General features: G+C 33.0%; 6 protein-coding genes across 7 annotated transcripts; 3 read left to right on the top strand and 3 right to left on the bottom strand.

The window, feature by feature from the left end:
* Positions 1-368: 368 nt before the first annotated feature.
* Positions 369-1,472, bottom strand: LOC126686074 (stress-related protein). Its single transcript, XM_050380097.2, has 3 exons — positions 1,338-1,472; positions 1,038-1,262; positions 369-947 (listed from the first exon to the last, which is right to left on the bottom strand). The coding sequence occupies exons 1-3, from the start codon at positions 1,371-1,373 to the stop codon at positions 510-512; spliced, it is 699 nt and encodes a 232-aa protein (XP_050236054.1). The 5' UTR covers positions 1,374-1,472; the 3' UTR covers positions 369-509.
* A 1,425-nt stretch (positions 1,473-2,897) lies between these two features.
* On the top strand, positions 2,898-5,525 carry LOC126653827 (uncharacterized protein P8A3.02c). Of its 2 annotated transcripts, none has more exons than XM_050347776.2 (4): positions 2,898-3,192; positions 3,276-3,490; positions 3,737-4,060; positions 5,250-5,525. In XM_050347776.2, exons 1-3 carry the CDS (start codon positions 2,949-2,951, stop codon positions 4,043-4,045), a joined length of 768 nt encoding a protein of 255 aa, XP_050203733.1. In that variant the 5' UTR covers positions 2,898-2,948; the 3' UTR covers positions 4,046-4,060; positions 5,250-5,525. The 2 variants fall into 2 exon arrangements, with proteins under 2 accessions (XP_050203733.1, XP_050203734.1); XM_050347777.2 differs by having other exon boundaries at positions 3,737-4,055.
* On the bottom strand, positions 4,522-5,256 carry LOC126653828 (translocator protein homolog). Its single transcript, XM_050347779.1, has one exon. It carries the CDS (start codon positions 5,254-5,256, stop codon positions 4,684-4,686), a length of 573 nt encoding a protein of 190 aa, XP_050203736.1. The 3' UTR covers positions 4,522-4,683.
* Positions 5,526-15,365: 9,840 nt separating the features above from the next.
* On the top strand, positions 15,366-19,593 carry LOC126654113 (dol-P-Man:Man(5)GlcNAc(2)-PP-Dol alpha-1,3-mannosyltransferase). The gene is made up of 13 exons (XM_050348180.2): positions 15,366-15,706; positions 15,798-15,832; positions 15,909-16,046; positions 16,185-16,253; positions 16,763-16,920; positions 16,999-17,065; positions 17,169-17,222; positions 17,511-17,599; positions 18,111-18,227; positions 18,749-18,858; positions 18,997-19,075; positions 19,167-19,223; positions 19,301-19,593. Exons 1-13 carry the CDS (start codon positions 15,562-15,564, stop codon positions 19,470-19,472), a joined length of 1,290 nt encoding a protein of 429 aa, XP_050204137.1. The 5' UTR covers positions 15,366-15,561; the 3' UTR covers positions 19,473-19,593.
* A 1,269-nt stretch (positions 19,594-20,862) lies between these two features.
* Positions 20,863-22,531, top strand: LOC126685853 (heat shock factor-binding protein-like). Its single transcript, XM_050379830.1, has 5 exons — positions 20,863-21,038; positions 21,376-21,429; positions 21,541-21,564; positions 21,644-21,686; positions 22,170-22,531. Exons 1-5 carry the CDS (start codon positions 21,036-21,038, stop codon positions 22,313-22,315), a joined length of 270 nt encoding a protein of 89 aa, XP_050235787.1. The 5' UTR covers positions 20,863-21,035; the 3' UTR covers positions 22,316-22,531.
* Positions 22,532-23,504: 973 nt separating this feature from the next.
* On the bottom strand, positions 23,505-23,965 carry LOC126688095 (protein RALF-like 33). Its single transcript, XM_050382676.2, has one exon. The coding sequence runs from the start codon at positions 23,948-23,950 to the stop codon at positions 23,612-23,614; it is 339 nt and encodes a 112-aa protein (XP_050238633.1). The 5' UTR covers positions 23,951-23,965; the 3' UTR covers positions 23,505-23,611.
* Positions 23,966-24,620: the final 655 nt, after the last annotated feature.

Below are 24,620 nucleotides of genomic sequence, written 5' to 3' on the forward strand. Positions count from 1 at the left end.
GTGGAAAATGATCTTGCCTCCGAATAAAGTTTTTTTTTTTTCTTGATAACTCTATATATGTTTCTTTCAACTATATATAGCAGCTAAATTTTGTTTTTGAGCAAAAAAAGTTTCAAATTTAAATATTTAGATTCTTTTATCAATTGCAACCAGATATTATTTTTTATAAGTATATTTTAATTTACAAGATCTGTGCAATTATAGTCGAGTTTTTAAATTTGAATTTTGTCTTTTATCAAGAGATCAAATTCTTATTTTAAAAATTAAATATTCTTTTGTCAAAGATGATAATCATCAGTCTGAATCTCAATTGTTTTGGTTTTGGTTAATCTCTGTACGGTGGAATCATTTTTCACAAAAAAACTTGGTTTGTTTATAAAAGGCTAGATTCGGGGTTACGTTCTTTGGAATTGCCTTAGGCTACAATTTGAACTATCAATCAAACATGAAGGCTGAAACTGAACTACAATTTTACTTAGCGTAAAAAAAAAGACAAAATATTGCAACATTCATTCCGTCCTCACAGCTTCTCCGTCACCGTTAGATACACCTTCATCAAACACCTTAGCAATTCTCTCAACAGGAATCAAAGGCAAATACGACGCCGCACAATATCCTCTATCAGCAGAATAGCAAACCACCTGATTATACTTCTCAGACCAATAAGCAGCAGTCGGCACAGCAATCTGAGCCGCCTGTGGAAACAACGGAACTCGATTCAATATCCGCCACATCGCCACCGCGTGATGCTCCGCCACCGGCTCATACTTATTATACAACTCCAAAGCCGTCGGCTCATACTTCTCATACACCGTCTTCGCTATATTCTTCGCCGCATCCACCACGCCAGCTCGCTGAACTTCACAGGCCACCGCTCTAGCTTGGCATGATGCCTGCTTCACTAACGACGGCACGTGCCTCTCAATCTCTTCCAAAGAGTTGTCAACCTGCATTAATCACGTGACCACCATATAATAATATTCTACTAGTGTAACATACAGAGAGCGTGTAAGCGCGTGGTGGAAGTGAAAACGAACCTTGCGATCTACGTATTTGAGAAGCTCAAAAGGAACGTCGCGAAACTTCTCGTAGACGGGACTGATAACGGTTTTGACGGTTCCTTCGACGGTCTGAACGCCGGTTTTCAGCGGACCGGAGTTTTCTTTAGCATATTCGTAAATGCTTGAGAAACATACGAAAACGTAGATAACCGCTACTTGAACGAAATCCAAATATTTCAATTTTTTATCGTTATCTTGCACCTTCAAAACAATCACATAATTAAAAATACTATTAAGAAAATTAAGCAAATGAAGCTATTTAGTTCATAATCATACCATTTGAGTTTGTTCTTTCACTTCAGATTCCGCCATGACTGGACCTGGATGCAAATTTCAGAATAAATTGCAGAATTTGGAAATAGAATTTAAAATGAAGGAGTGGACTGAGGTTGAGAAACTGTTGAACCACTTACTATTTTATAGAAGTAATTTGAATTTTAACCTAATTCCATATCTACCGTAACGACAGCAAATCTTTTTGACAGATGGCAATTTTTGAATCGTGGATAAGGTCAAAATGGTCAGCTTAATTGATCCAATGGCAATTCTGGTTTCACCAGCGTTGAGGTAACGGGATGTTTTATCATGCAATATGTTTGACACGTGGAGGAATAATCTGATGTGGCGAGGAATGTAGAAAACACATGGCGTAAGATGGTGAAGATAGGGTGATGGAGAAAAGTGAAAAGCAATGTAACAGTAGAGATATGGGATGGCACGGATCTCTATGCAGTGCTGCTCGATCTGTTGGCACAGGGAACGAGGGGGTTGGTTGGCTGACTGCACATGGTGGGCTGGGCAAGATGAGCCAGCAGAGTAAAATAACTTGGATTTGTGTTAGCATTTTTCTCTTTAGCTTGCGCAATGCATTGATTTCTATGCCCTAGTTTTGGCCCAATTACGGGAGCATGAAATGATTTAATTTAGCAAACCGTCAACTACCATTTTCTCAACCATTCTGTTCGTCGTTGTACTACTTGAAACTTTGATGTTACGTTGAGTCTGAAATGCTATAAACCAATATGTTGATTATAGCATTTACCACTTGCGGCAACACGACCAATTTCATGCCAATTAGAATTGAGGTAAACGAATCAAACTAAATTGGGTCGAAATTTGAAATGTTTTGTTCAGTTTGCTATATGAATAACGTGTTTATACTGGGTTCGAATTTCGGACCACTAAATATTGAACTCAAATTTCTTTTTAAAATAATAAACTCATAAATTCAGCTAATATTTATTCGATTGGATGCTTTATAAGTCGAATTCGAGCTTCTTTAACATCTAAATGAATGAATATAGTCCAGACTCATTTAATTAACTAAATTTTATGTAATTTTAATTAAAATTATATTCGTTTTACTTTTATACGAGTAGGTTTACAGATCTTAATCAAATTCATATATAAATCAACTCATAAACTCGTGACTGAACCCATTTACTAGCTCATATGAACTGTTTGTGGACATTAATGAAGTATAAAACACCAAATACAGACTCAACTCGTTTATATATGAACATAAATGAGAATATAAATTTATTCATTTGAAAAGAAAAAAAAAACTAATGAAGAAGCTCGAGTTGAACTCTTATGAACCCTGAGTGGCTGCTTTCGTTTACAATTACAGCCCTATCGTTGCACTGACTAACTATAGAGAATTGCCCTGACAAACTAAGATCTCACAATAATTTTAGGATATCTTGTTGCATTATTATTGGCTATTTGGCTGTGTGTTTGGGCCAAGTAGATTGAGATTCTTGTTAGAGCCTTATTATAACTAACAGAAATGATCCATTTCATAGGCCCCAGCTCTAAGGCTATCTCATATATGGCCCAAGAGCTGTACAACAGTTTGAACTTGCATCTGCGGTGGCTCTTCTGAAAATGGAAGACCAAGAAAGGCTTCTGAAACAAGTGTTCGGCGACTCATCAGAAAGCGACGCCGACGAAGAACATCAACCACCATCACCCTACAACTCAGAAGTAAACGACGACGAATGCCATTCAACCGTCGATCAAGCTACAAACCCTACTTGGGAACCAATTAAGCAAATCAACGGTCTATGGCTTTGCAGAGACTTCCTATCATCCGAACAACAATTTACACTGCTTTCCCAAATTCAAAACGGTTGAGTTTTACTCCACTCCGTCATTCTTCTTTATTTTTTGTTCTCTAATTGTCGATTTTGAGTTAATTTTTGATACACACAGAAGGATGGTTCACCGAGTCTACAAACAATCAGGCTATGAGATTCGGAGATCTTCCCTCCTGGGCCATTCAGCTCTCCAATTCAATTCGTGAAATAATTCAGATCGGCGATCATATCTCCGGCGAAGGAAAAAACACTTGTCTCCTGCCGTCCAATTTATTTCGGAGAGAGCCTCCATTTGATCAACTAATTGTCAATCTATACCAACCAGGTGAGGTGCGACAGCTTTTAAATTGGATTCTTCACTCCGCCGGTGACAAATTAGGTAGCACGAACACGAAAAAAAGAGGTACTTGCTATTGCAAGATTTCTTATGTAAAAATTGAAATTTCACGTGTAAAATGCTAAGTGTCCGACACATTTTCGAAACAGAAAATGAAAATGTCGATTGCGTGAAGTGTCCGTGCTACCTATAACCCTTGCTCGAGGTCTTAGTTTTTATTTCTTGCATTGTGTTTACAGGGAATATGTGCACATGTTGATTTAATGCGATTTGAAGACGGAATTACCATCGTCTCCCTGGAATCATCATGTGTAATGCATTTTTCAAAAGTTGAAAATGCAACAATTGGGGAAGAAGATCACCAGCTCGTGGACAGAATTCCTGTTTACCTAACCCCTGGATCTCTGGTTCTATTATCGGGGGATGCTCGTTATCAATGGAAGCATGAAATTAATCGCAAGCCAGGATTCCAAATTTGGGAAGGCCAGGAATTAAATCAAAAGAGAAGAACCTCCATAACCCTAAGAAAACTTTGCCGTTCCATCTGAATTTCAAGGTGTAAGGTGCTGTATATCTTCGTCTTCAGCATTTTTTCATTTTGAAAAAAATCTCATCTCATATTCCAATCTCTTAAATTTTTTATCCTACAGTATGCTTTGCGTTTTATGCATTATTTTCCATAAAAATGATAGCCGTTTTAGCCGTTATAGAACACTTAGGCCATATATGATAGAAAATGAAAGATTGGAATGTACGGATTGCTTAGATCGAAAAGAAATACGAAAGAATGTACGGATTGCTTAGATCGAAAAGAAATACGAAAGAATGTACGGATTGCTTAGATCGAAAAGAAATACGAAAAGTGAGATATTTTATATCAGTAACTCTTTGATCGCAATGCAGTTTCTTTTGTCTAGTTTTAGCATTAAAACCATGAATTCTGCAAAAATTTAAAAGATTATAGTTTTTATTTTAAGGGTAATGTGAAAGATTATAAATTTGTTATGCATACAAAACAATACTATGAACATACAACTGTAAATCTTTCTGAAAATATATCTAAAAACTATGCTTTACAATAAGATGGCAAACAATGCCTTATCCACCATTTACATGGTCAAAATAAGAAGAAAAAACAAACAAACCAACCATAAGCTATATTAACATGATCACCTGTATATTATCTTCAAAGGAAGACGAGCTTAAGATTTACAATAGCTAAGAATGCAGCCCAAGCCAAAGAAGGCTTAACTAAATCCCCAGCAATAGGACTCATCATTTTAAACTGACGAAAACACCCCACCAGAGCTCCAAACATAGCCAAGCACACCACTAAACCAACCCAAGTGGCACCTATACGTAACACAATTGGCTCCCAAATTAAACCCAAACCAAACTGAGCCAAGTAAAGAGAAAGAGCCGACGGTTTCTTATGAAACCCTCCTTCAGCCCAAACGAGCCATGCAGAGAGACTCATCATAAAACATGAAGCCAAACATGTCAAATGTAGAGCCCACATGTGGGGGAACCAGAACGGTTTGCTCGAAACGACGGCGCCGTAGCCGTTACTGGAGCTGAAGAAATAGATGGTGAGAAGGGTAATAGAGAGAGGAAAAGCTAAAGCTATAGCTAATGATTTGACTCCTTGTTTGGCCATGGCCATTCTCTTGTCCCGTCTAGAATAAGTTGTTCTCATGTCTGCGTTCTTGCGAGTGTCTGAGTCTTTGACTCGGTGTTTTATGTTTTCTTCAGAATTCATGTTGAAAGTTTGGTGATGATGTTTATGAATTGTGGAGATTGGAAGTGTGCGTTGCTGAGGATTTTTAGGGGAGAAGGGTGGGTTTAAATTAAGAGGATGTGATCGGTGGATGGGGTTGACAGATGGCCGGAGAAGATGGAGAGCAAATGTAGAGTAAGATAACACGTGGATGGCTTACAGTGATAAGAAAAAAATGAACTTAAATTATTTGTAGGTGTTTAATGAAGTTGTAATTATCATCCAATATACTTATTTATTATGCTCTTCTATTTCGATTGAGTTTTGGTTTTTAAGGGAAGTGTCCAGCGGCGACACTTGGATTTGTTTTCATGATATCTGACACCTGGTTCAGTAATGTCAACTTGATAAGCTCTTCCATCTTCAACTTCATAGTATCTTTTTTAATCGTAAGTTTAAGTTTTTATGTTTTTAGGAGATTCGTATGTTAAGCACAGTTTGTTTCATTATCGAATGTGAGGATCATGGTGTTTAAATAAACAGTTTAAGTTATTCGTGATTTATTCAAAGATCGATGGATTAAGGTAAAAAATAACACTAATGTTTACTCTGTGGCTCACATAACCCCCTAATATTTTTCGAGTCTTAAAAATGACTTTAACATTACCAAAATGGAATAAATACTCTCTGTCTAACAGTAGCGTGTTTGGACGTTAACTCGGCTGACAGTGACGGAGCCACGTTGTGGATAAAAAGGGCATTTGCCCCTCTTATTTTTCCAAAATTACAAATTTCTCAAGTAACTCTTTTAAAATTTAACGTGTTATAATTAATACATATTGACCCCCTTTAATTATATATAAAAAAATTAGATTATATATATCATATGAAATTCTTTTCTATTTTGCCCCTCTTAGTTTCGATTTCTGGCTAGGCCACTGTCGGCTGATGTGGTATACAATTAGATGTCGCCCTAAAGTTTTTCGAGTTTTAAAAATGACCCTAACGTTACCAAAGTGGAACAAATATAACCCTAATATTACCAAAGTTAAACAAATATACCCCGTCTAACAGTGGAGGGTATATTTGTTCCATTTTGATAAAACTGGGATCATTTTTGAGACTCGAAATAAACATTAGGGGGTCAGATTAGCCACAGAGTAAACATTAGGGTCATTTTTGTACCTTATTTAAAGATTGATTTGAAAAAAAATCAAAATTAACTTGAAATTTTCAGCCGAGTTTGAACTCTAACTATTTAAGTTCCGTTTCATCTATTAATTATTGAGGCTCGTGAGATCTGCTAGTAAAAAAATATCTTACTCTTTTTTATATATTTTAGTTTTTGGCATGTGTGATATTAATTGGTAATGTTATACATTTTATAATAAAAAATTATAGAGAATATCACAAAAATGGTTCAACATTTCATACATTATCACTTAACTCTATTATTTATCATTCCTATCAAAAAAGCACAAAAGTTTATAACAAACACCATTCCATTAAATAGGTGACACATGGCAAAAATGACACTATCTTAATAAAAAAGAATAAAAATAGCTAGCACATGTGATTTGTAACACGTCAGAGCGCGTCAGCCTATAACACGCAAGCATCAACATATTATAGACACAGTTTTGTAATATCATCTGATACATCGTTGAGATATCATTGATACATTCTAAAAAAAATGATATTTATTTTTAAAAAAATATATAATGATTATATATCTTATTTTATTATTTATGTATATTTACAAATGTATAAAACATCCACAAAATTATTCAAAGTAATACTTACAAAAATTAGAAAGCTAGTTTAATTAACTATAATTAATAATGATGTATCAAACAAATATATGTAAAATATTTCAAACACGTATCAAAAAAAATAAAATGTTTGATATATAATTTAGATGTGTTGATTATAATATATATCTAAAATGTATTTCTAACGCATTTGGAAAACTAAAATTAATATTAATATTAATCTTAATTTTAAAAATATTAATACATTAAATTTTAAAAATATAAAAATACACAAATAATACAATTTAAAAAAAATTAATTTTATGAATTATGGATATATTATAAATATACGCCGAACACGGTTCTGATGCATAAGTAATATATATTATGTATAAATTAGTGTATCATAAATTTATTTATTAAAAATATTAAAAATATATACATATATATTATATATAAATACGTATTAACGATGTATATATTTAAATACATTTTAAAAAATGTATCTAACATGTATAAATTATGTATCACCTATTGTTAGCAAAAAGCCAACTCGTAGTAATCCGGAAGTCTGATATCGATCCTACGGGGTTTTTAGGCACCCAAATTTCCATTGTTGTGCCTCTTTCGGAAATAATTCCGAAAGAGTGGCTGGACCCACATGTTCCGCATTCTAGAAATGCGAAATATGTGGGGTTCCGCATTCCTAGAATGCGGAACACCGCTAATTTGGGTCAAAATTAGTGGTGTTCCGCATTCTAGGAATGCGGAACCCCACATGTTCCGCATTTCTATAATGCGGAACATGTGGGTCCAGATACTCTTTTGGAATTAATTCCAAAAGAGGCACTGATCCGGAAATTTGGGTGCCTTTGAGGCATCCAAATATCAAAAACCCGATCCTACGAGGAGTGAATCTAGAGCGATTGACGAGAATGAACTTTAGTTGCTATTCAATTCGTTTAGTAAATCGAACAAATGGATTTAGCCATTATCACTACAACGAACTAGATTAAACTACCAACAATCAACACAAATTGCAATTAACAAACTAGATTAACAATTATAAATGACTAAATGATTAATAACTTAACGGGAATTCAAATGATAAACGAGGTTTGGAGGTCAACAATCCACCTAGGTCATGCATTCACGAGTTTCGGGTTTAGAGTTATTAAACAAGGGCCGAGCGTTTCTAAATCGTAACTCCCGCTCTCTCGAGTCTTAAAGAGCTACAATATCACAATTAATCAAGCTTAACCTACTCTCGTAGCACTAAACATAATTAGGGTAATTACAATAAATCACAACCCAAAGGCAACTTAATTATTAACCCACTCTCATGGTGTCACTAATTAAGCATCTAATCAATTCTTTCCAATTAACAAACCCTCTCTCAAGGTGAGTCTTAATCTAACAACAATACTTAGATAGCTAATTTAAGCAAGCCTTAAGAATATTAATTAGAACATCAACACAAACCCTAACCCTAATCATGCCTTAACTAGGATTCATATCAACCCCCAAACAAAGGGGGTTTAGTCACTCATGCTTAAAGCAACACAAGAAAATAATGAATAAGAACAATAAAGCATTAGAAAGTAAAGAGGGGTTACCTTAATTAAATGAGTAGAGCAATAAACTATAAGAGATAATGAAGATCCAATAATAATTAAGCTTGCAATAATAATGAAGACCTTATTCTTACAAAGCAATAAAAGCTTTCAAAGCACCAACAATGGTGGAAGCTATGAAACACTAATCTCTAAAAAGATTCAATCTATTCTAAGAAAAGCAACTTTTTAAAAGGAATAAAAATCTGAGTATTAATTGCTTTATCTAAAATAGAGATAAAGTTATATTTATAGTCTTTACAAATGAGGAAATAAAATCATCCTAGTACAAGTTGTGTCTAGCCAAATGGGAAAGTGGGCCTTGAGCCTTTGATCTATTGAAAAAAAGCTGAGATCCTTCATCTAGTACATGTCTCGGATCGAGACACCTAAGTTGAGAGAGTGTCTAGGTCCGAGACAATAGTTTATGGGCATTCTGCCCATCATTTCCTTGTGTCTCGGACCGAGACACATATGTAAAGCGGGTGTCTCGATCCGAGACAAGGCAAAATGCCTTGTTTCCTTGATCGTTTCGCTTCTCGGCTTCCCTCTGCTTTCGTCGATTCTTCCCATATTTGATGCCAAAATGCTCTGCAATGCTCTCAAACACCTACACATGCAATAAAATATACAAAATACTAGAAAAAGCACGGTGAAACATAGCAAAAGCATGCGGAAAACAACTCAATACATAGGAGTATTTTACTCCTATCACCTATGTATCTATTAAGTACATTTAAAAAAATGTATCTATCATGTATAAATTATGTATCTGCGATGTATCTATTAAGTAAACCTAAAAATATATCTATTGTGTATAATTATATAATAAAAATGTATTTATCATATATAAATTACGTATCAAAGACATATCAAATATGTATTGAATTTTTTGTAATAAAACTAAAAAGAAATGTAAAAAATGTGTCTATTATGTATTATTGATCAATGATGTATCTATTAGATACATTTAAATAATGTATTTATCATATTTAATATTTTTTTGATAAATATCACGTATAAATCATGTATTGGAGATAAAAGTTGGTTGGCTTAGTTCTAATTCTCTTATAGATATCTTTTATAAGCAGCACTATCTCTTTCATTTCTATTCATTTATTTATTTTATCAGCTCAGTTTATAAGCACACTTTGTTCTTCTTTAGTATCTCTGTTTTCATTTAAAAGAAATATCAAAATTAATTTCGAAATTTGTGAACCTTAAAAAAAATGGACGATATATTAAATATATATCGGGGATGTATCAAATATATATCGAAAATGTATTTTGAAAATATAATTTTTAATAAATTTTACACAGTTATTTTAATTTGAAAATAATTTTATTATACATAATGGAAAGCAAAAGTATTGAGTTATTATTATTCATTAAAACATGTGCAATGTGAAGCAAACTCTCTTTTTTACATCGATGTTTTTTTCATAAATCAAACTTCTCTGTTGACAAAAATGGAAAGCAAAAACTGTAAAAAATTAATAAATTAGCAAAAATACAAAATAACAAATTAGCAAAAAATGGAGAAGCAGGACAGATAGAAAAAATAGTTAATGTCGTAAAAATTCACCAACTTTACACGTTTTCTCATTTTAATCACGTAATTTAATTGTTTTCATTTTCATGCACGAACTATCACTTTTTTTCAAATTCATGCACTTGCTGAGGTGTCACGGCTTCCATTGGTGTAATTCGCTGAGGTGGATGTCATTTTACACCAATGAATGAGTGTCAGCTCAGCACCGTGTATAAATTTGAAAAAAAGTGGTAGTTCGTGCATAAAGATGAGAAAAATTAAATTACATGATTAAAATGAGAAAACGTGTAAAGTTCGTGAATTTTTATGACATTAACCCTAAAAAAATTGCATAGATAAATTATGAAGAGAATAATAAAATAGCAAAAGCACAAAATAGCACGACAATATCATATTAAATCCTTTTAAAAGGAATATATAATTTGAAAAAGTGTAGCTAAGCTAGTGTGGTTGCTCGCACCGAATTTTGCTCCTTTGTCCCTCAATCTGTCACATGTAGCCTTAGATAGGACATGATTCTGATGAAAAGTATTAAGAAAAATTGGTAAGATTGTAATAAGCATGGTAACAAATGTAAACAAAATAGTTTAATTTGTGTTTAACGAAAAAAGCAATAAAATAGTTGGTTTTTTTTATTATTTTCTAAAAATTATAATATATCGAGTATGTTTATTTTTTATAATTTTTTTTATTGAATTTGAGTTGTTCGGATATTATTCGAATTCGAATTTGAGTTTAAGAATTTAATCTCATTTGAGTTTGAACTCAAATTTGGTATATTTCAGACTTGGCTTAGTATGTTTATACTCCCGGTTAGGATCGTACTTTTTTAGTTTCATGTAACATTATATTATATTTTGATAGAAAATACTTTTTAAAATTTTTTATTCTCATTTTCTTTTAACTGTTCAAATCTTAATATTTATAGAAAATTATACGCATCCAAATAATATTTTTTTCGAAAATACTAGCATGAACAGAAATTTAAATTACATTTAAATTTCATATGTTCAAATAATAGTGCTGAAACTTTTAATTTGTGACAGAATAACTTTGTTTTTATGCGTAATATAATTACTTTATTTTTTGTGCGTGTAATATCTAATTTTAGGCTTCTGTGCATATAAAATATTAATTTTTTTATTAAGCTTCAAAATAAGAGAATATTTTGGTAAATTTTAACTTTAGTCCTAAAGTTTGATTTATCACTCTTTTCAAGCATAATGCAAACGTATTATCATAGTTGATCGAGTAAAATTATGGTACACAAAATTTTATTTATGCCTTGACTGTTGATATTGATACGATTTATGTTATAATTGAACTAAAAAATATCAAATTAGAATAACAATTGGAAAGGATTCCTCTCAAATTTAAACTTCCTCCATTTATTTCAAATCCACATAAATAAATGACATCTAAATAATTTTAATATAATATTATAATTTTTTTATTAATTTGTTTAGATGTCATCCATCTAAGTAAATTTGAGAAAAACAAAAAAAAATTGAATTTGAGGAGAACCACTTCCGCAAAAATTAGATTGTAAAATTACTTGGGTATCAAATGGAACGATGCACGAAAACTTGATGGGCAAATTGAACTTTTGTTCAGAATATAAATAGAAGAAAAATTTAGATCCACTGCTCTAATTCACATATGATGCAAATCGCAAAATAATTTTTTTTCAGAAACGCTAACGAATGAAGGATGGTTTCACTCTTTTAATTTGGATGAAATTATTGTTTTCTATAACTTTTTAGAAAACCATATAATGTAAGAAGGCTTACTGATTTTTCATTCATATAGCTTGTGAATTTATACATGAAAGAAGCTATTCTATTTAAGGTAAGTGGTAATCAATTATAACACAACATTCTAAATAAGGTAAACTATAAACTAATTATTATACAATTTTCTAAGTAAGGCATACAAATATTTGATTAGCTTGATTGAAGATGATCAGCTGTTGAAACTATGAAATGCAAGAAAACGATAAAAGTGTCAATATTGTAATTTTATACAATTTTTTAGCCCGACTAATAATGTCAAAACAAGATGGACAAGCTATATTTTTACTCCTTATATATATATATATATTACTACTTAATTTATGAAATTATGACATTGTGAGCTGAGCGGGGGTTTGGGGGCCGCCCCCCAAGACTTATGGCTAACTTTTCGATATGAAAATGACTTGAAAAATGGAGTCGGCACATAGTATAATACTAATATATTTATATTTGGTCAACAAAAATCAACTGTTTTTCTAACAGGTAATATATTAAATATGACAATCATTAATTATGTCATTGAGTTTAATTATGTTATAATTCAAATAGAACAATAAACCTTAATTTATCCACCCATAAACCCCTAAAACCCCATTTTTAATCTAAGTATCTCTCTCGGAAAACAAATCCCTAAATCCAGAATGGAAAATGCTATGCAACAAGATAAACATAAAATAGGCGAGTTCACTTATGAAAAAGAAGGCATTCATGGCGACAGTGAATTGATGAAGCAGCTTCAGAGTTCCCATAACAATTTTTACATAGGGCAGATTGCTATAAGCGGAAGGAACTACAAGATTCTTCAACTACAATATCCTCAATCGCGTTTGAGTAAAGATGTGTTGAGTTTTAATGAACAAATTGATGACAGCGGTAGGAGGGGGTCGATGCCATTCTTGCGAGACGCTCCTAGCTACTCTGTCATTACTCTTAAAAACTCCATAAAAAGAAAGATAGTATGGTTGGAATCAAAATTATGGCAGATAGTTTATATATAATTGCATTTATAGTTTTTTATGAAGGAAAATGGACTGATTGGATTGAAATTAGGGGTTGGAATGAGGGTTATAAACACTGTAAATTTTAGGATGTGGATGGTATAATAGTATTTGCATCTTGTGACTACAAATCATTAAACGATGTCGATTTTGTTGTGTCTTTAAATGTTTTGGAAGAAGACTTTTTTAACCTAATTGATTATAGTTTGGATAGGATAGCAGCTAAAGAGAGATCCATTGTTGTGATGACCATGCTTTTCAGGGAAGTGTTGGATTAATTCATTAATTCAATATATGGCCCATGTAACTTATAGTTAATTCTAACAGTACGAGCCCAATGTGATGATTGTTGGACTTAAGGGTTAGAATTAGAGTTTCATCCCTTCACTCCTCCCTTCTATAAATGTTACCTTAAAGTGAAAAGAAAAGAACGACATAAAAATTACAGCGCTTTTTAATCATCAAGGAAGCAAGAACAGTTGAAGGAAGAGAGACGAGAACTCATCTATTAATTGAACAAGAAAGGTTTCCGCATAAAGATTGTATTGGTCATATTTATTAAGGTTTGAATGCATGGATCAAGGTACGTATTTATGGCTGAATTTATTTGCGTTATATATCTAGCAAATCATTATGTTTGTATCAAAGTATTATTTTTCTTACAGTTGGTATCAGAGCGATTATAACACTTTTGATTCGTCATGAAAAGTTTCAAACATATCTACCATTAATGGGTGTTTAGGGTTTTTGATTTTCTAAACACATTAAAGTTTTGATTATACAGATTACATAGATTTGATTTTGTAATTTATAGTAATTGTTTTGGTGGTGATTGTTAGAATTGGAATTGATTAAACGAAGAACGGAGTGCAAAAATCATTTATCGAAGGCTAAAACCTAAGGGAATAGATGGAAAACGAGTAAATTAGATGGTATGGCCGTTCTAGAATTTTTAGAAAATTGTAAAATCAATTAGGTCGAGTTAAGGGGTCTATTTAAAAACCCCACGCAAAAACTTCCAGTAGGGCGCGATGGCAGGCGCGTCGTAAGGCGCGACGAGCCATCGCGCCCCCTTAACAAACAGACAGGCTCGCGACGCGCCAGCCTTATCGCGCCCTACAGGCACAAGCTCAACTTGGGTCAGAAACTTGACCCGAGCCCAGCGATGATAGGGGACCGAAACTCGACTTCAAAGATGGACCTAAACGAGCCCAAACACGCCAAAAACGAAATAACAAAACAATTGAATGATCAACAGGAAACAACGGAAAACACGGGGTATTATAAATTTTTAATCGGATTTTTTTTCGGTGGTGGATGGGTGGCGATGGCAGAAAATTATTGGCGGTGATGGGTGGCGTTTTCCGGTTGAGTGGTATTATTTAATTAGGTTTATTGATGATTTTGTTTTGATTTGGTTGAATGAAAGGGTCATATTTGATTTGGTTGGATGAGTGATTTTAAGCTAAATTAGATTGGGTTGATCTGATTTGTTTGTTGAATGGATGAGTTATCTTTGATTGGATGAGTAACTTTAAATTTGATTAGATTGGATTGGTCTGATTTGTTTGTATTTTTTTATAGATTTTGAGGGTATTTTGGTCATTTTGGGGCAAAAGAGCTTTAGTTGATTATTAAGTAAAGTTTAGGGGTTTAGCAGACCAAAATTTAAGAGAAATTTACACCTTACACCATAAACAAGTAAAATATTTATGAAATACTACCTTATATATTTATGTTTACAAACAATACAAACTTTAACTTATTAATGTACAAAAACGCTACTTTTCTCTAGTCTTTATCTTCTTCATCTCATATCTTAAAACCCTATTTTTTTCTTATTTTCTTCCATTAATACCAACACTAACATCAATCTTCATCTTCCAAAATCAGTAAATCACCACCATCCTCCACTCGCACCCTTTCTATGCCGCTGCTATGCTTGTCGCCGCCGATCCTGTTACACTCGCCGCCCTCGCCGCTCATCAACTTCTCCATGCCGCCGCCGATCATGGGGCTGTCGCCACTCACCATTTCTTCCCGCTTGTCAGATATGAGAATATTAAATCTATTTTTTTAAAAAAAAGTTTATAAGACGTATATAATACAAACATACAGATTATATAAAATAACATTGTCTTCACTAAAAAGAATTGTATACATATGTTATATGTTTATATACGAAATTTGTACTAAGTGTATATAAAATCGTATTTTTATATATAAAAAGATAGTATTTTTATAAATATTTTTTAAAAAATTATATTGTTTGTAAAGAAACTTTTGAGGTAGTATTTTTATAAATATTTTTTATTTTTCCCGGTATTATGTAAAAATCCCAAAATTTAATTCAGAGAATTTGGTGATAGAGAGATCTAAGTTGGAGTACCATAGGTGATTATTAGCCCAAAACGAAGCACAAGTGGTGAGAAAAAAGAGTAATTTTCATAAGAGAGGACGGAAGAGGTATAATTTTGTCTATAGGATTGGAAAGATATGTACAATTCCAATTTGTTTGCTCTTAAATTGAATACAAAAATGGATGCAACTCAAAATGTAACTCGACGCCCATCATAGCGCTTACCGTCGCAATCGCTATCATCTATAATTCTTTCGACAGAGACAAAATCAAAATATAAAATGGCAGTTAAATCTGGGAGGAAGATGAAACCAGCACCAGCACCAGCACCCGCCAATTTTTTGAAAAATCCAAAAATAGCCTTTGCTTCAGCTTTAATTTTCATGGATGCCATCCTCGTCGCCCTTATCATCGCCTTTGTTCCTTGTAAGATCAACAATTATTCCCTTTTACACTAACCCCTTTTCTTATCATTAAAATTCAGCCATTCTAATACATTTGTTTTGTTAATTTTCAGATACAAAGATTGATTGGGACGCTTATATGTCACAGGTGAAACTAATTTGAATTCTGGTGTTAGTTTAAAAGAATGGGATAAACAGAATTGACCTAGTGAATTGATGGACAGGTGACAGGGTTTCTTGAAGGAGAAAGAGACTACAGTAACTTGAAAGGGGATACAGGTCCGTTAGTATACCCGGCTGGCTTTCTCTACGTCTATTCCGCTATTCAATATGTTACTGGAGGAGAGGTCTATCCTGCTCAGGTAGCTTTAATTTGCTCTAATTTCAGTTGTTTCTTTGACAATTTGGTGTTTTTTAAGAGTTTATTTCGAATTATGGTTCTTTGGTAAGGTTGCATTGAGTTATTATCTAATAAATTCTACTTGCTTTGTGGTTTGCAGATCTTATTTGGCATGTTATACATTATCAATCTTGCAATCATCTTGTTTATCTATGTGAAGACTGATGCGGTATGTTCGTTTTTCCCCTGTTTTGTGAAAATGGTGCCTAATCTACCCATGAATAGTACCGAACTTTTACTCTATAGTCAAATTTCTCTAATTCTACATGAAGGATAACTTCTCTTGCCTTTATGTGATAGGCGTAAGTTTTTAACTGGATTCGAAAGGTGGACTTGGTATAGTGGGGGAAGGGTAGCTAGGAAAGTCAAATTGTCAGTAACACCAAGTTAGAACGCGCATATTTTGTTGCTCAAATCTTCCACAATTTCGATACTTTATTGTGAATGTCTACCAGCAGAGTGAGCCTAGAGAACTAAGACCTGTGGATTGATGGGACTTTAAAATCTTAGCAATGTAGTTGAGATAAGAACCTTGATACGGTGAAAACTAGGAACTTAGAGTCAGAAGGTGACAAATTTAGATGAAGAAGTGACTACTTATTCTTTTGAGCCTCTGTGTTCACTGATCATTCTGTATGAATATTGATAGGATCTTGTTTTCTATGGAATAATTTGCAGCTTCCATGGTGGGCTCTTGTCTTGCTTTGTCTCTCAAAAAGAGTGCATTCAATTTTTGTACTGCGTCTTTTTAATGACTGTTTCGCAATGACTCTTCTCCATGCTGCCTTGGCCTTACTTCTTTACCATAAGTGGCATCTTGGGCTGATTCTTTTCAGGTAATTTTACATTCTTAATCTTTGTGGTGAGCTTTTGGTATACTGAAGTTAGTATAATTTTCGTCTCTATTTGTATAGTGGGGCTGTTTCCATAAAGATGAATGTGCTTCTTTATGCTCCCTCTTTATTGCTCCTTTTGTTGAAGGTGCGTAAACATCATTTTATTTGAATTTCTATAACATTTGCCATCAGTTGTTTATTATATCCTCAAGCTGAAATTTATTGTCTTGCAAACATTTGTTTTACAGGCTATGGATATTACTGGGGTGATTTTGGCCTTAGCTGGTGCAGCACTAGTGCAGGTGTTTGTCACTTTTTCTTCCCATGACTTCTTATATAGGCATAAAATGTATGTTGAAGTAACATGCAAAATTCTGTGTATTTATCTGTTTGTGTTTTTTTCTTTCTGTCGTAGGTTTCTTTCTTAGCACTTTTAATGCCAAAAACAAAGTAGACACTAGTCACGTCTCTTTAATTTCTTCCTCATTTTGTTAGGTGAGTTGAACTGGTACGGATATTGATGCCATGAAGAGGGCGTTGTCTTATCAGTAGTTCATTTAAATCCACATGCTTGGTGAATGGTTCTGCAGATTTTGTTGGGGCTACCCTTTTTACTCTCCTATCCCATTGCATATATATCAGGAGCATTCAACCTTGGGCGCGTCTTCATCCACTTTTGGTACTTCTTATTTAACTTGGTCGTGCATGATATTCTTGATACATTTTCTCTAAATTTACTAATGATAATTTAGTTATGTATATAAAAGCACAATAATATATTTCTAAGTAAACAGCAAAATAGTAGAATCTCTTTCTGAAATATAGTGGTATAATGATAACCAGATTGGAATTTAGATTTTGCTGAAGCTTAGGGGTATTATCTTTCGTATTTTTTCTTTTTCTTTCATTTTTCTTCTTCCGACCTTCCAGCACCAGGCAGGTGTCAGGGTTTACTAATCCTTTTCATTGAAATCGAAAATCGTTTTTAATGTTAATAAATTCGAAATATCTGAATATATTGTTGAGCATAAAATCCAGTTAATGTATTTTTTTTATCATCTCATGATGTGTTGCCAGGATGCATTGTAACTCAATATTGCAGTTAGAGCAATTGTTTGAAGATGTACCAGTGACTATTCATTTTGGTTACCGGATTTTTTGAAACATTTTCTTTTTCTGTTTTCCATCAGGTCTGTTAACTTTAAGTTCGTTCCAGAACCTGTTTTTGTATCAAAGCAATTTGCTATTTCCTTGTTGCTTGCTCACCTTGGATTGCTTGCAGCTTTTGCCCATTTTAAATGGTGCAAGTAAGTTTATCATTTCTCATTCTCAGCTGTGTTTATGACTAGAATTGTGGTAACATGTTCTCAATTGAATGATTTGTTGTATTTCATGATGACTATTCTTTGCGAATGTAAAGAAAAAGGTGCTAACTTTCTAAACTTTATTTATCTACGGAATGCTTACTCATATTCTAAAATGGTGCATGCTGTGTTTCGACCACCTTTCCCATTATAGCTTCTTGTCTTATAAGTTATAACTGCTTGCTGAATATGTATTCCTACAGATATTGGTAGTAGAATCTTGTCAGTAGATTATGTCTCTGCCTGATCTATAAGGCTAAAATACTTATCATCCATAGTCTTTTGTTACTTGATATACTCAAATATCTGTAGAAGTATCTATCCCTATATGGAGAATGAATTCTTGTGTTTGCGATAGTTTTTACTTTTTAGGCTTACAGCTGCAGCTCTGCTTCTAGAACCCTCATGCCCATAAATATCCAATTCTGCATGAAACTTCCTACATATTATATTCTTCTTTGCAGGCATGAAGGAGGACTTTTGAACTTTTTGCACTCGAGAGTTGGATTGATATACCGGTCATCTGCTTTAACACGTAGCAGCAGTTCAGTCTCTAAGATTCTCAAGGAACAACGTGAGTTTGATCTTTTTGGTTTAGTAGGGTGAACCATAAACCATTCTTCATTCCTCGGTTTATCTTTGACCTACTTTCTTCCTTCTCTCGTTCTTCTTTATCTGCTCGTATGCTGAATCTTAGTCAGATTTTTTTCAGACATTTTGACAATTATGTTTACCGGGAACTTCATTGGAATTTTATGCGCTCGCTCACTCCATTATCAGTTCTACTCATGGTAAGACATTTTGACAATTGTTGCATTTCCATGTCCATTTCTGTATTCATCTGAATTTCCATTTAAGCCTCACGGAAATCTGGTAATGCAGGTACTTCTATAGCTTGCCCTATCTATTGTGGAGAACCTCGTTCCCTACATTGCTACGGTAACATTTGTACCTTCTGAAATACTCATCGCTTAACGTGAACAGATGTGATTAATATTTGTGTTTGTGCCGTGTAGTTTGGTTGTGTTTGTAGGAGTGGAGTTTTGCTGGAATGTTTATCCATCCAACATTTATTCATCTGCAGTGCTTCTGTGTCTCCATTTAGTTATTCTCTGGGGTTTATGGTCAGCTCCATCTGAATATCCGTATGCCGAGCATGAACTTTCGACCACGCGGAAAGAGCGGTGAAGAGCCTTTTTTTTATGGTTTTCCTTTTGAAAAATTCCTTGCTCTTTCAATTGTTGAATTTTGTTTAAGTGTATTTACACAAATGATAGAAATGTAATTTTATTTCTATTCTGATTTTTTTTTATGACTTGCAAAGTTTCTAGTTTCTCACATTATGAAAACTTAGGCTTGATTACTGTACTCCTCTATAGTGCTGAGAATCAGTCGGTTCGGTTCCGAATCGACTATAACCAAGAGTGCGAAGTTTTCTAAATGGTCAACCGAACAACAATTTTTTTTAACCAAACACCGGCATTTTTTTGACTGAATTTTTCGGCCGATTCAGTTTGGTTTCGGTTTTTAAATTCGGTTTGGACTTATATATCTAAAATTAAATAAAAGCCTTAACAATTTAAGCAAAATTAAAAAAGCTCTGAAATTTAGATACATAGTCAAAAAAACTCATTTATTTTGAAAAGTTCGGGTTCTTATGATTTTTCGGTTTTTTTGGTTTTACAAAATTAAGAAGAATTTTTTTCTTTTGATTTTGGTGGGCGCATTTGAAATTTGAATAAACATCGGTGCTCTTTTATTCATGAATCATAATTGTGGTGGGCGCATTTGATTTTTTAAAGAAAAGTTTATTATTAATTTTTGGCAAAAGGTAAAGAAACCCTCAAAGTTTTTCAAAAGGTATAAATTAGTCCTTAAACTTCTTTTGGAATAAAAAAAATTCGTTGTTTTAAAATTGAACAAAAATAATCTTCCGTCCATGACTTTGTGACTGCTGTTAACTTGCCGACATGACAATAGAAAAAAAGTTTAAAAATATTATTTACCAATTTTATATTTATAAGTCTTTTAGCATTATTTTACCCTCTTCTTCCTAGTTGATTCTGATTTTTTAAATTAAAATTAATTAAAATATAATTAAACCAACCAACAAATTAAATTTAATCATCAAAACCTATTTGATAATATCAAAACTTAAATTAACCTCTCAAAACTCAATTAAATCTAATTAAACTATTAATCTAATTAAAACCTAATTATATTTTAATTTAAAAATTAAACTACTGTCACCCGACCTTTCCGGAACAAACGACCACCGACACACCTAACTTTTTTCTTTTCAATTAAAAAAAATTAAAAATTAAATAAAAAGAAAACAATTTCCGAAGGTTGTGGGCTGTTCTCACCTGAGGGTCTTTCTTATATTATAGGGAAACTTCGAGAGTCTTTTTATACCTTTTGCCTTAATTTTTATATTAATAAAATAATAATTAAAAATATAATAAAAATCATTTTAAAACAATAAAAATATATATTAACTTTTCAAGTTAACTATTCAAATTAAAATAATAAATATATATTAATATTTTATTAGAAAAAAAAGACGTCCCCACAAATTTTGAATTTTGTCCTAACGATGGTATATTGGTAAATACCGGAGACATAAATTCGCCTGTATTTGAGATCCTCTCTAATATTTTTGAACTGATAATTGAGATCCTTTCATTTCCACTCCACCACCACCAAATCGCCGATAAGAGCACCACCAAATCGACCATCAGCTACCCAACAATGGTGCGACTATTTTTCTGCTCATCCTCTTACTACTACTACTACTGAAACGTCCCGTTTCGTTGCGAGATAATTTTTTATTATTTTACTTTAATTTTTTTATATTATTTTGTTTTCAAATGGGCTAGGGTAGTTTCTTCAATTCGAGTGAGCTTAGAAATTTTAATTTGAAAATGCGCATGCTCAAGCTTATCTCATAAGCTTTTCCTCAATAACGGATTATTTTTATGTGGCGCCAGAATTTTATCCTACATTTTAATGTTTTTGATTTTTTCAGTTTGATACCTAATTTTGCTGATGTTTTTAAAAATAGTTAAGTTTTGTGATGGTTTTGTTTTAGGATGGACATGATTCAGAAGATCCCAAGCAGAGCACTGCGGACATGACTGTTTTTGTGAGTTTCCTTACTAATTACTCATTGTTAATTATAACTTTTAATTCTGCATCGTGTCGAGATTGCTCGTAAAAATCTGGTTGTGATGGCTTATCTGTATCAATTTTTCAGGTGCAAAATCTTCTTCAGCAGATGGTTAGTTATTTTCATTCAGATTAGACCCATTGTTTGTTGTTTGTGTTACTATTTTTGACTAACAAATGTTCATTTGCAGCAATCAAGGTTTCAAACAATGTCCGACTCCATTGTTACAAAGAATATCCTTTCCAGTTTCCATACTTGTGTTGTGTGTTGTTGAAACTTATTTAAAGCAGCTATTCATTTTGCATATCTTAGACATGTTGATTTGTTAGTAAAGTTTTACGGAAGCGTCTAATTCTTTTCGTCTTAGTTCTTTAGGTCGATAAGGAGGTTTCTTACTTGTCCATAACCAACAAGTAAATATTCAACAGATTTTAGTTGATTAATTTAGTAAATAGGACTCAATTAATTTGCATTTGGTTGGTTACTAGCTATGTAACATGGGAATGAAAACTGTAAAATGGAAATCACCAAGTCAGAAAACAACGGAACAATATTTTATATAAGAATAGATCTTTGATATTGAGTTCCAGAGTTTAAATTTATCTGGAAACAAAACGAAACACCGGAACATAGGATTTGAAAAGTTTTCGTGCAATATAGTTTAGCAGTATTATTCATTCAAATGTACATTCCTTGTTTCCTTAACTTCTGTTCACTTGATGAGATGGGAAATCGCATAAATGATTTGGAGCAAAGCATAAATGACCTCAGATCAGAGATGGGAGTGGAGGGCTCTCCATCCCCTTTGGCCCAATCTAAGCAACAGTCGGGTGAAGAGAAGCAAGATGAAGGTTCAGCATAGATTAGTCTGTGACTGACTAGTTAAATTTCATGCAAACTTTTGTTTTTGCAATTATGGCTTGAGATATGAGAAGTTAATGTTTGCCTGTGTGTCCTTTTCCCTATTGGTACTTGTCACTTTAGAATCCTGTATGGTGGCAGCTTCTGCTGCTATTGTAGAAAATACTTGGTAAATTGAAATGATATATGGTGATTGACCTTTGTTCAGTCTTTTCAATTTGATTGTTTCTAAGGAAATGAGTAAGATGTTTGCTTTTGATATCATGTTATGATTGATATATTGGTACCTGGTATAGTTTCAACTGGTTGATATAGTTTCTATTTCAACCCAACGCAAAGGAATTTCATCTTTTTCTGGCTAAGCTGCAATGCAGTATGCTGAAAAATCAAAGATATGAATGCATTCGCGGTGGTAGACATAAAGTCTATGCTGTTATTTTAAATCCAGTTCTAGTAAATGCTTCATGTTGATTGCTCGCTCTTTTTCAAAAAGTGTTTGTATCTTCAAAAGGATTCAAGTTGAGAGCTTCGAGTATACTATCATATTTTTGGCAGTGTATTAACTGTAGTGTTTAGGGCTGACATCCTTTGAATGCAGAGAACATCACAGGGCATGACAATTTATATTTACGTATTTTCGTTTACTGCATATTCAACCAATAGCCATTACAGGATTTGTAGTTGTTGAGAAACCAACAAACTTTTGATATTGTGGTCTGCCAATGAACATGTCCTAATTCATGATTCCCGTCCTTTTTGTTTCTCACAATTCCTAAGGATAGCAATTCTTGACTATGTTATGAGACCTATCTTTTGCAAACTTTAATTTTCTGGGAATCGTGCCGGAATTTTACAACAGAGAGTTGATCATTGAATGGCGATTATCTATGTCGTTCGGAAATTTATTGAGTTTTCAGTTTTGCTTTTACGTTTTCATTTTCAGAAACAGTTTATAAATGCTGTTTTGCCGTTTTCTATTTCAACACTTCTTATAAAAGATATCTGCTTCTGTAGAAATGCTTCTGGACAACTTATAATCATACAAAGTCAAAATTTTCCAAGGCGGAAAACAAATTGCGAATTTAATCAAACAAAGACGAAGATGGGATAGATAAAGATAGCAGCAGCAGAGAAGAAAAAGAAAATGATTATCTAATACTATAATTTAGAGAAGCAAATTCCTTAAATCGTAAATAGAATAATCATCAATGTTTTATTTCAAAAACTCGTATGTTTATCTTACAAAACACAATCAATCTTCACACCTTTCAAACCAAAAGCCTTTAACATCAACCTCTTAGCTCCGGCAGCGAGTTATGGCACTGCAACCGCGATTATAGGGGTTAGCCTCAGCACCTGGTTGACAGTTATAGTACGAAGCACCTCTCTGTGAACAAGGTATTGTGTTTCTCTGCAATGCTCCATAGCTTATGTACTGAGTAGTCGCCAATATCCGCCTGTTGATCTCAGAATCCATCTCAAATTCATCTCCGGACATGCACTCTGCTAACGAGCCTTGACAACGGGTCGTCGGGACCCAGTTGAGGCTGTGATCGGAGAATGCAGTGACTGTAGAAAAGAAGATGAAAGTTGATAACATGAATAGTAAGCAGAATGTTGATGAGGAATTTGCCATTGTTTTTTTTTTTGGTTTGATTTGTTGTCTTGACTAATGTTTAATTTGTTCTCTATATAGTTATAGATTATAGTATTTAATTTATTAATTAAAGAGCGGACCAGCAATTTGATTATAGATTATTAATTTAGTAGTAGTAGTTAATTGAAAATGACAATGAAAGGGGCTCTCAATTTTTGTTAGTGTTTTACTTATAAGGTGACATTCACACTTGACAATATTGACACTTTCAAAAAAAGTTGCAAATTAAAAATACTCAAAATCCTATCAATAACAGTCAGCATATTTTCGGGAAATTCATCTGTGGACATATTCAATAAAATTAAATGAATTCTCGAATTAATAATTCGGTGAATAGAGTTTATATAACAATTTTTTCACACAATAGGTTAATATGAGGATAACTTGTGAATTTATCAAACAGATAATAGTGTGAAAACTCAATGAGTTTTTAGAATGTTGGTTCAAGTGACATATATTGAAATATGTAAACTTTTAAGATGCATTTGAACTTTTGATTATTAATTTTTACTGATTAGAATTAGTGTTGGGGTAATTTTAGAAACTATATAGAAATAGTATATAGCATTAATAATATATCTCTTAATTCATGCACAATTCAAAAAATGTCAACAAATTTTATATTTATGGGATGGAAGAAATATCTTTA

This window comes from Mercurialis annua, linkage group LG6, assembly GCF_937616625.2.
Source record: "Mercurialis annua linkage group LG6, ddMerAnnu1.2, whole genome shotgun sequence".
Lineage (NCBI taxonomy): Eukaryota > Viridiplantae > Streptophyta > Magnoliopsida > Malpighiales > Euphorbiaceae > Mercurialis > Mercurialis annua.

What these genes read in the sequence shown, in the direction of transcription:
- LOC126686074 (XM_050380097.2), bottom strand. Translation starts at nt 1,373, where the DNA reads ATGGCGGAATCTGAAGTGAAAGAACAAACTCAAATG. An exon ending in TGAAAGAACAAACTCAAATG is followed by an intron (nt 1,263 to 1,337) that starts GTATGATTATGA and finishes ATTGTTTTGAAG; the next exon opens with GTGCAAGATAACGATAAAAA. An exon ending in TCAAATACGTAGATCGCAAG is followed by an intron (nt 948 to 1,037) that starts GTTCGTTTTCAC and finishes TGATTAATGCAG; the next exon opens with GTTGACAACTCTTTGGAAGA.
- LOC126653827 (XM_050347776.2), top strand. Translation starts at nt 2,949, where the DNA reads ATGGAAGACCAAGAAAGGCTTCTGAAACAAGTGTTCGGCGACTCATCA. An exon ending in GCTTTCCCAAATTCAAAACG is followed by an intron (nt 3,193 to 3,275) that starts GTTGAGTTTTAC and finishes TGATACACACAG; the next exon opens with AAGGATGGTTCACCGAGTCT. An exon ending in ATCTATACCAACCAGGTGAG is followed by an intron (nt 3,491 to 3,736) that starts GTGCGACAGCTT and finishes TTGTGTTTACAG; the next exon opens with GGAATATGTGCACATGTTGA.
- LOC126653828 (XM_050347779.1), bottom strand. Translation starts at nt 5,256, where the DNA reads ATGAATTCTGAAGAAAACATAAAACACCGAGTCAAAGACTCAGACACT.
- LOC126654113 (XM_050348180.2), top strand. Translation starts at nt 15,562, where the DNA reads ATGGCAGTTAAATCTGGGAGGAAGATGAAACCAGCACCAGCACCAGCA. An exon ending in TATTGCTCCTTTTGTTGAAG is followed by an intron (nt 17,066 to 17,168) that starts GTGCGTAAACAT and finishes TTTGTTTTACAG; the next exon opens with GCTATGGATATTACTGGGGT. An exon ending in TCGTTCCCTACATTGCTACG is followed by an intron (nt 19,224 to 19,300) that starts GTAACATTTGTA and finishes TGTGCCGTGTAG; the next exon opens with TTTGGTTGTGTTTGTAGGAG.
- LOC126685853 (XM_050379830.1), top strand. An exon ending in CTGCGGACATGACTGTTTTT is followed by an intron (nt 21,430 to 21,540) that starts GTGAGTTTCCTT and finishes TCAATTTTTCAG; the next exon opens with GTGCAAAATCTTCTTCAGCA. An exon ending in AAAATCTTCTTCAGCAGATG is followed by an intron (nt 21,565 to 21,643) that starts GTTAGTTATTTT and finishes GTTCATTTGCAG; the next exon opens with CAATCAAGGTTTCAAACAAT.
- LOC126688095 (XM_050382676.2), bottom strand. Translation starts at nt 23,950, where the DNA reads ATGGCAAATTCCTCATCAACATTCTGCTTACTATTCATGTTATCAACT.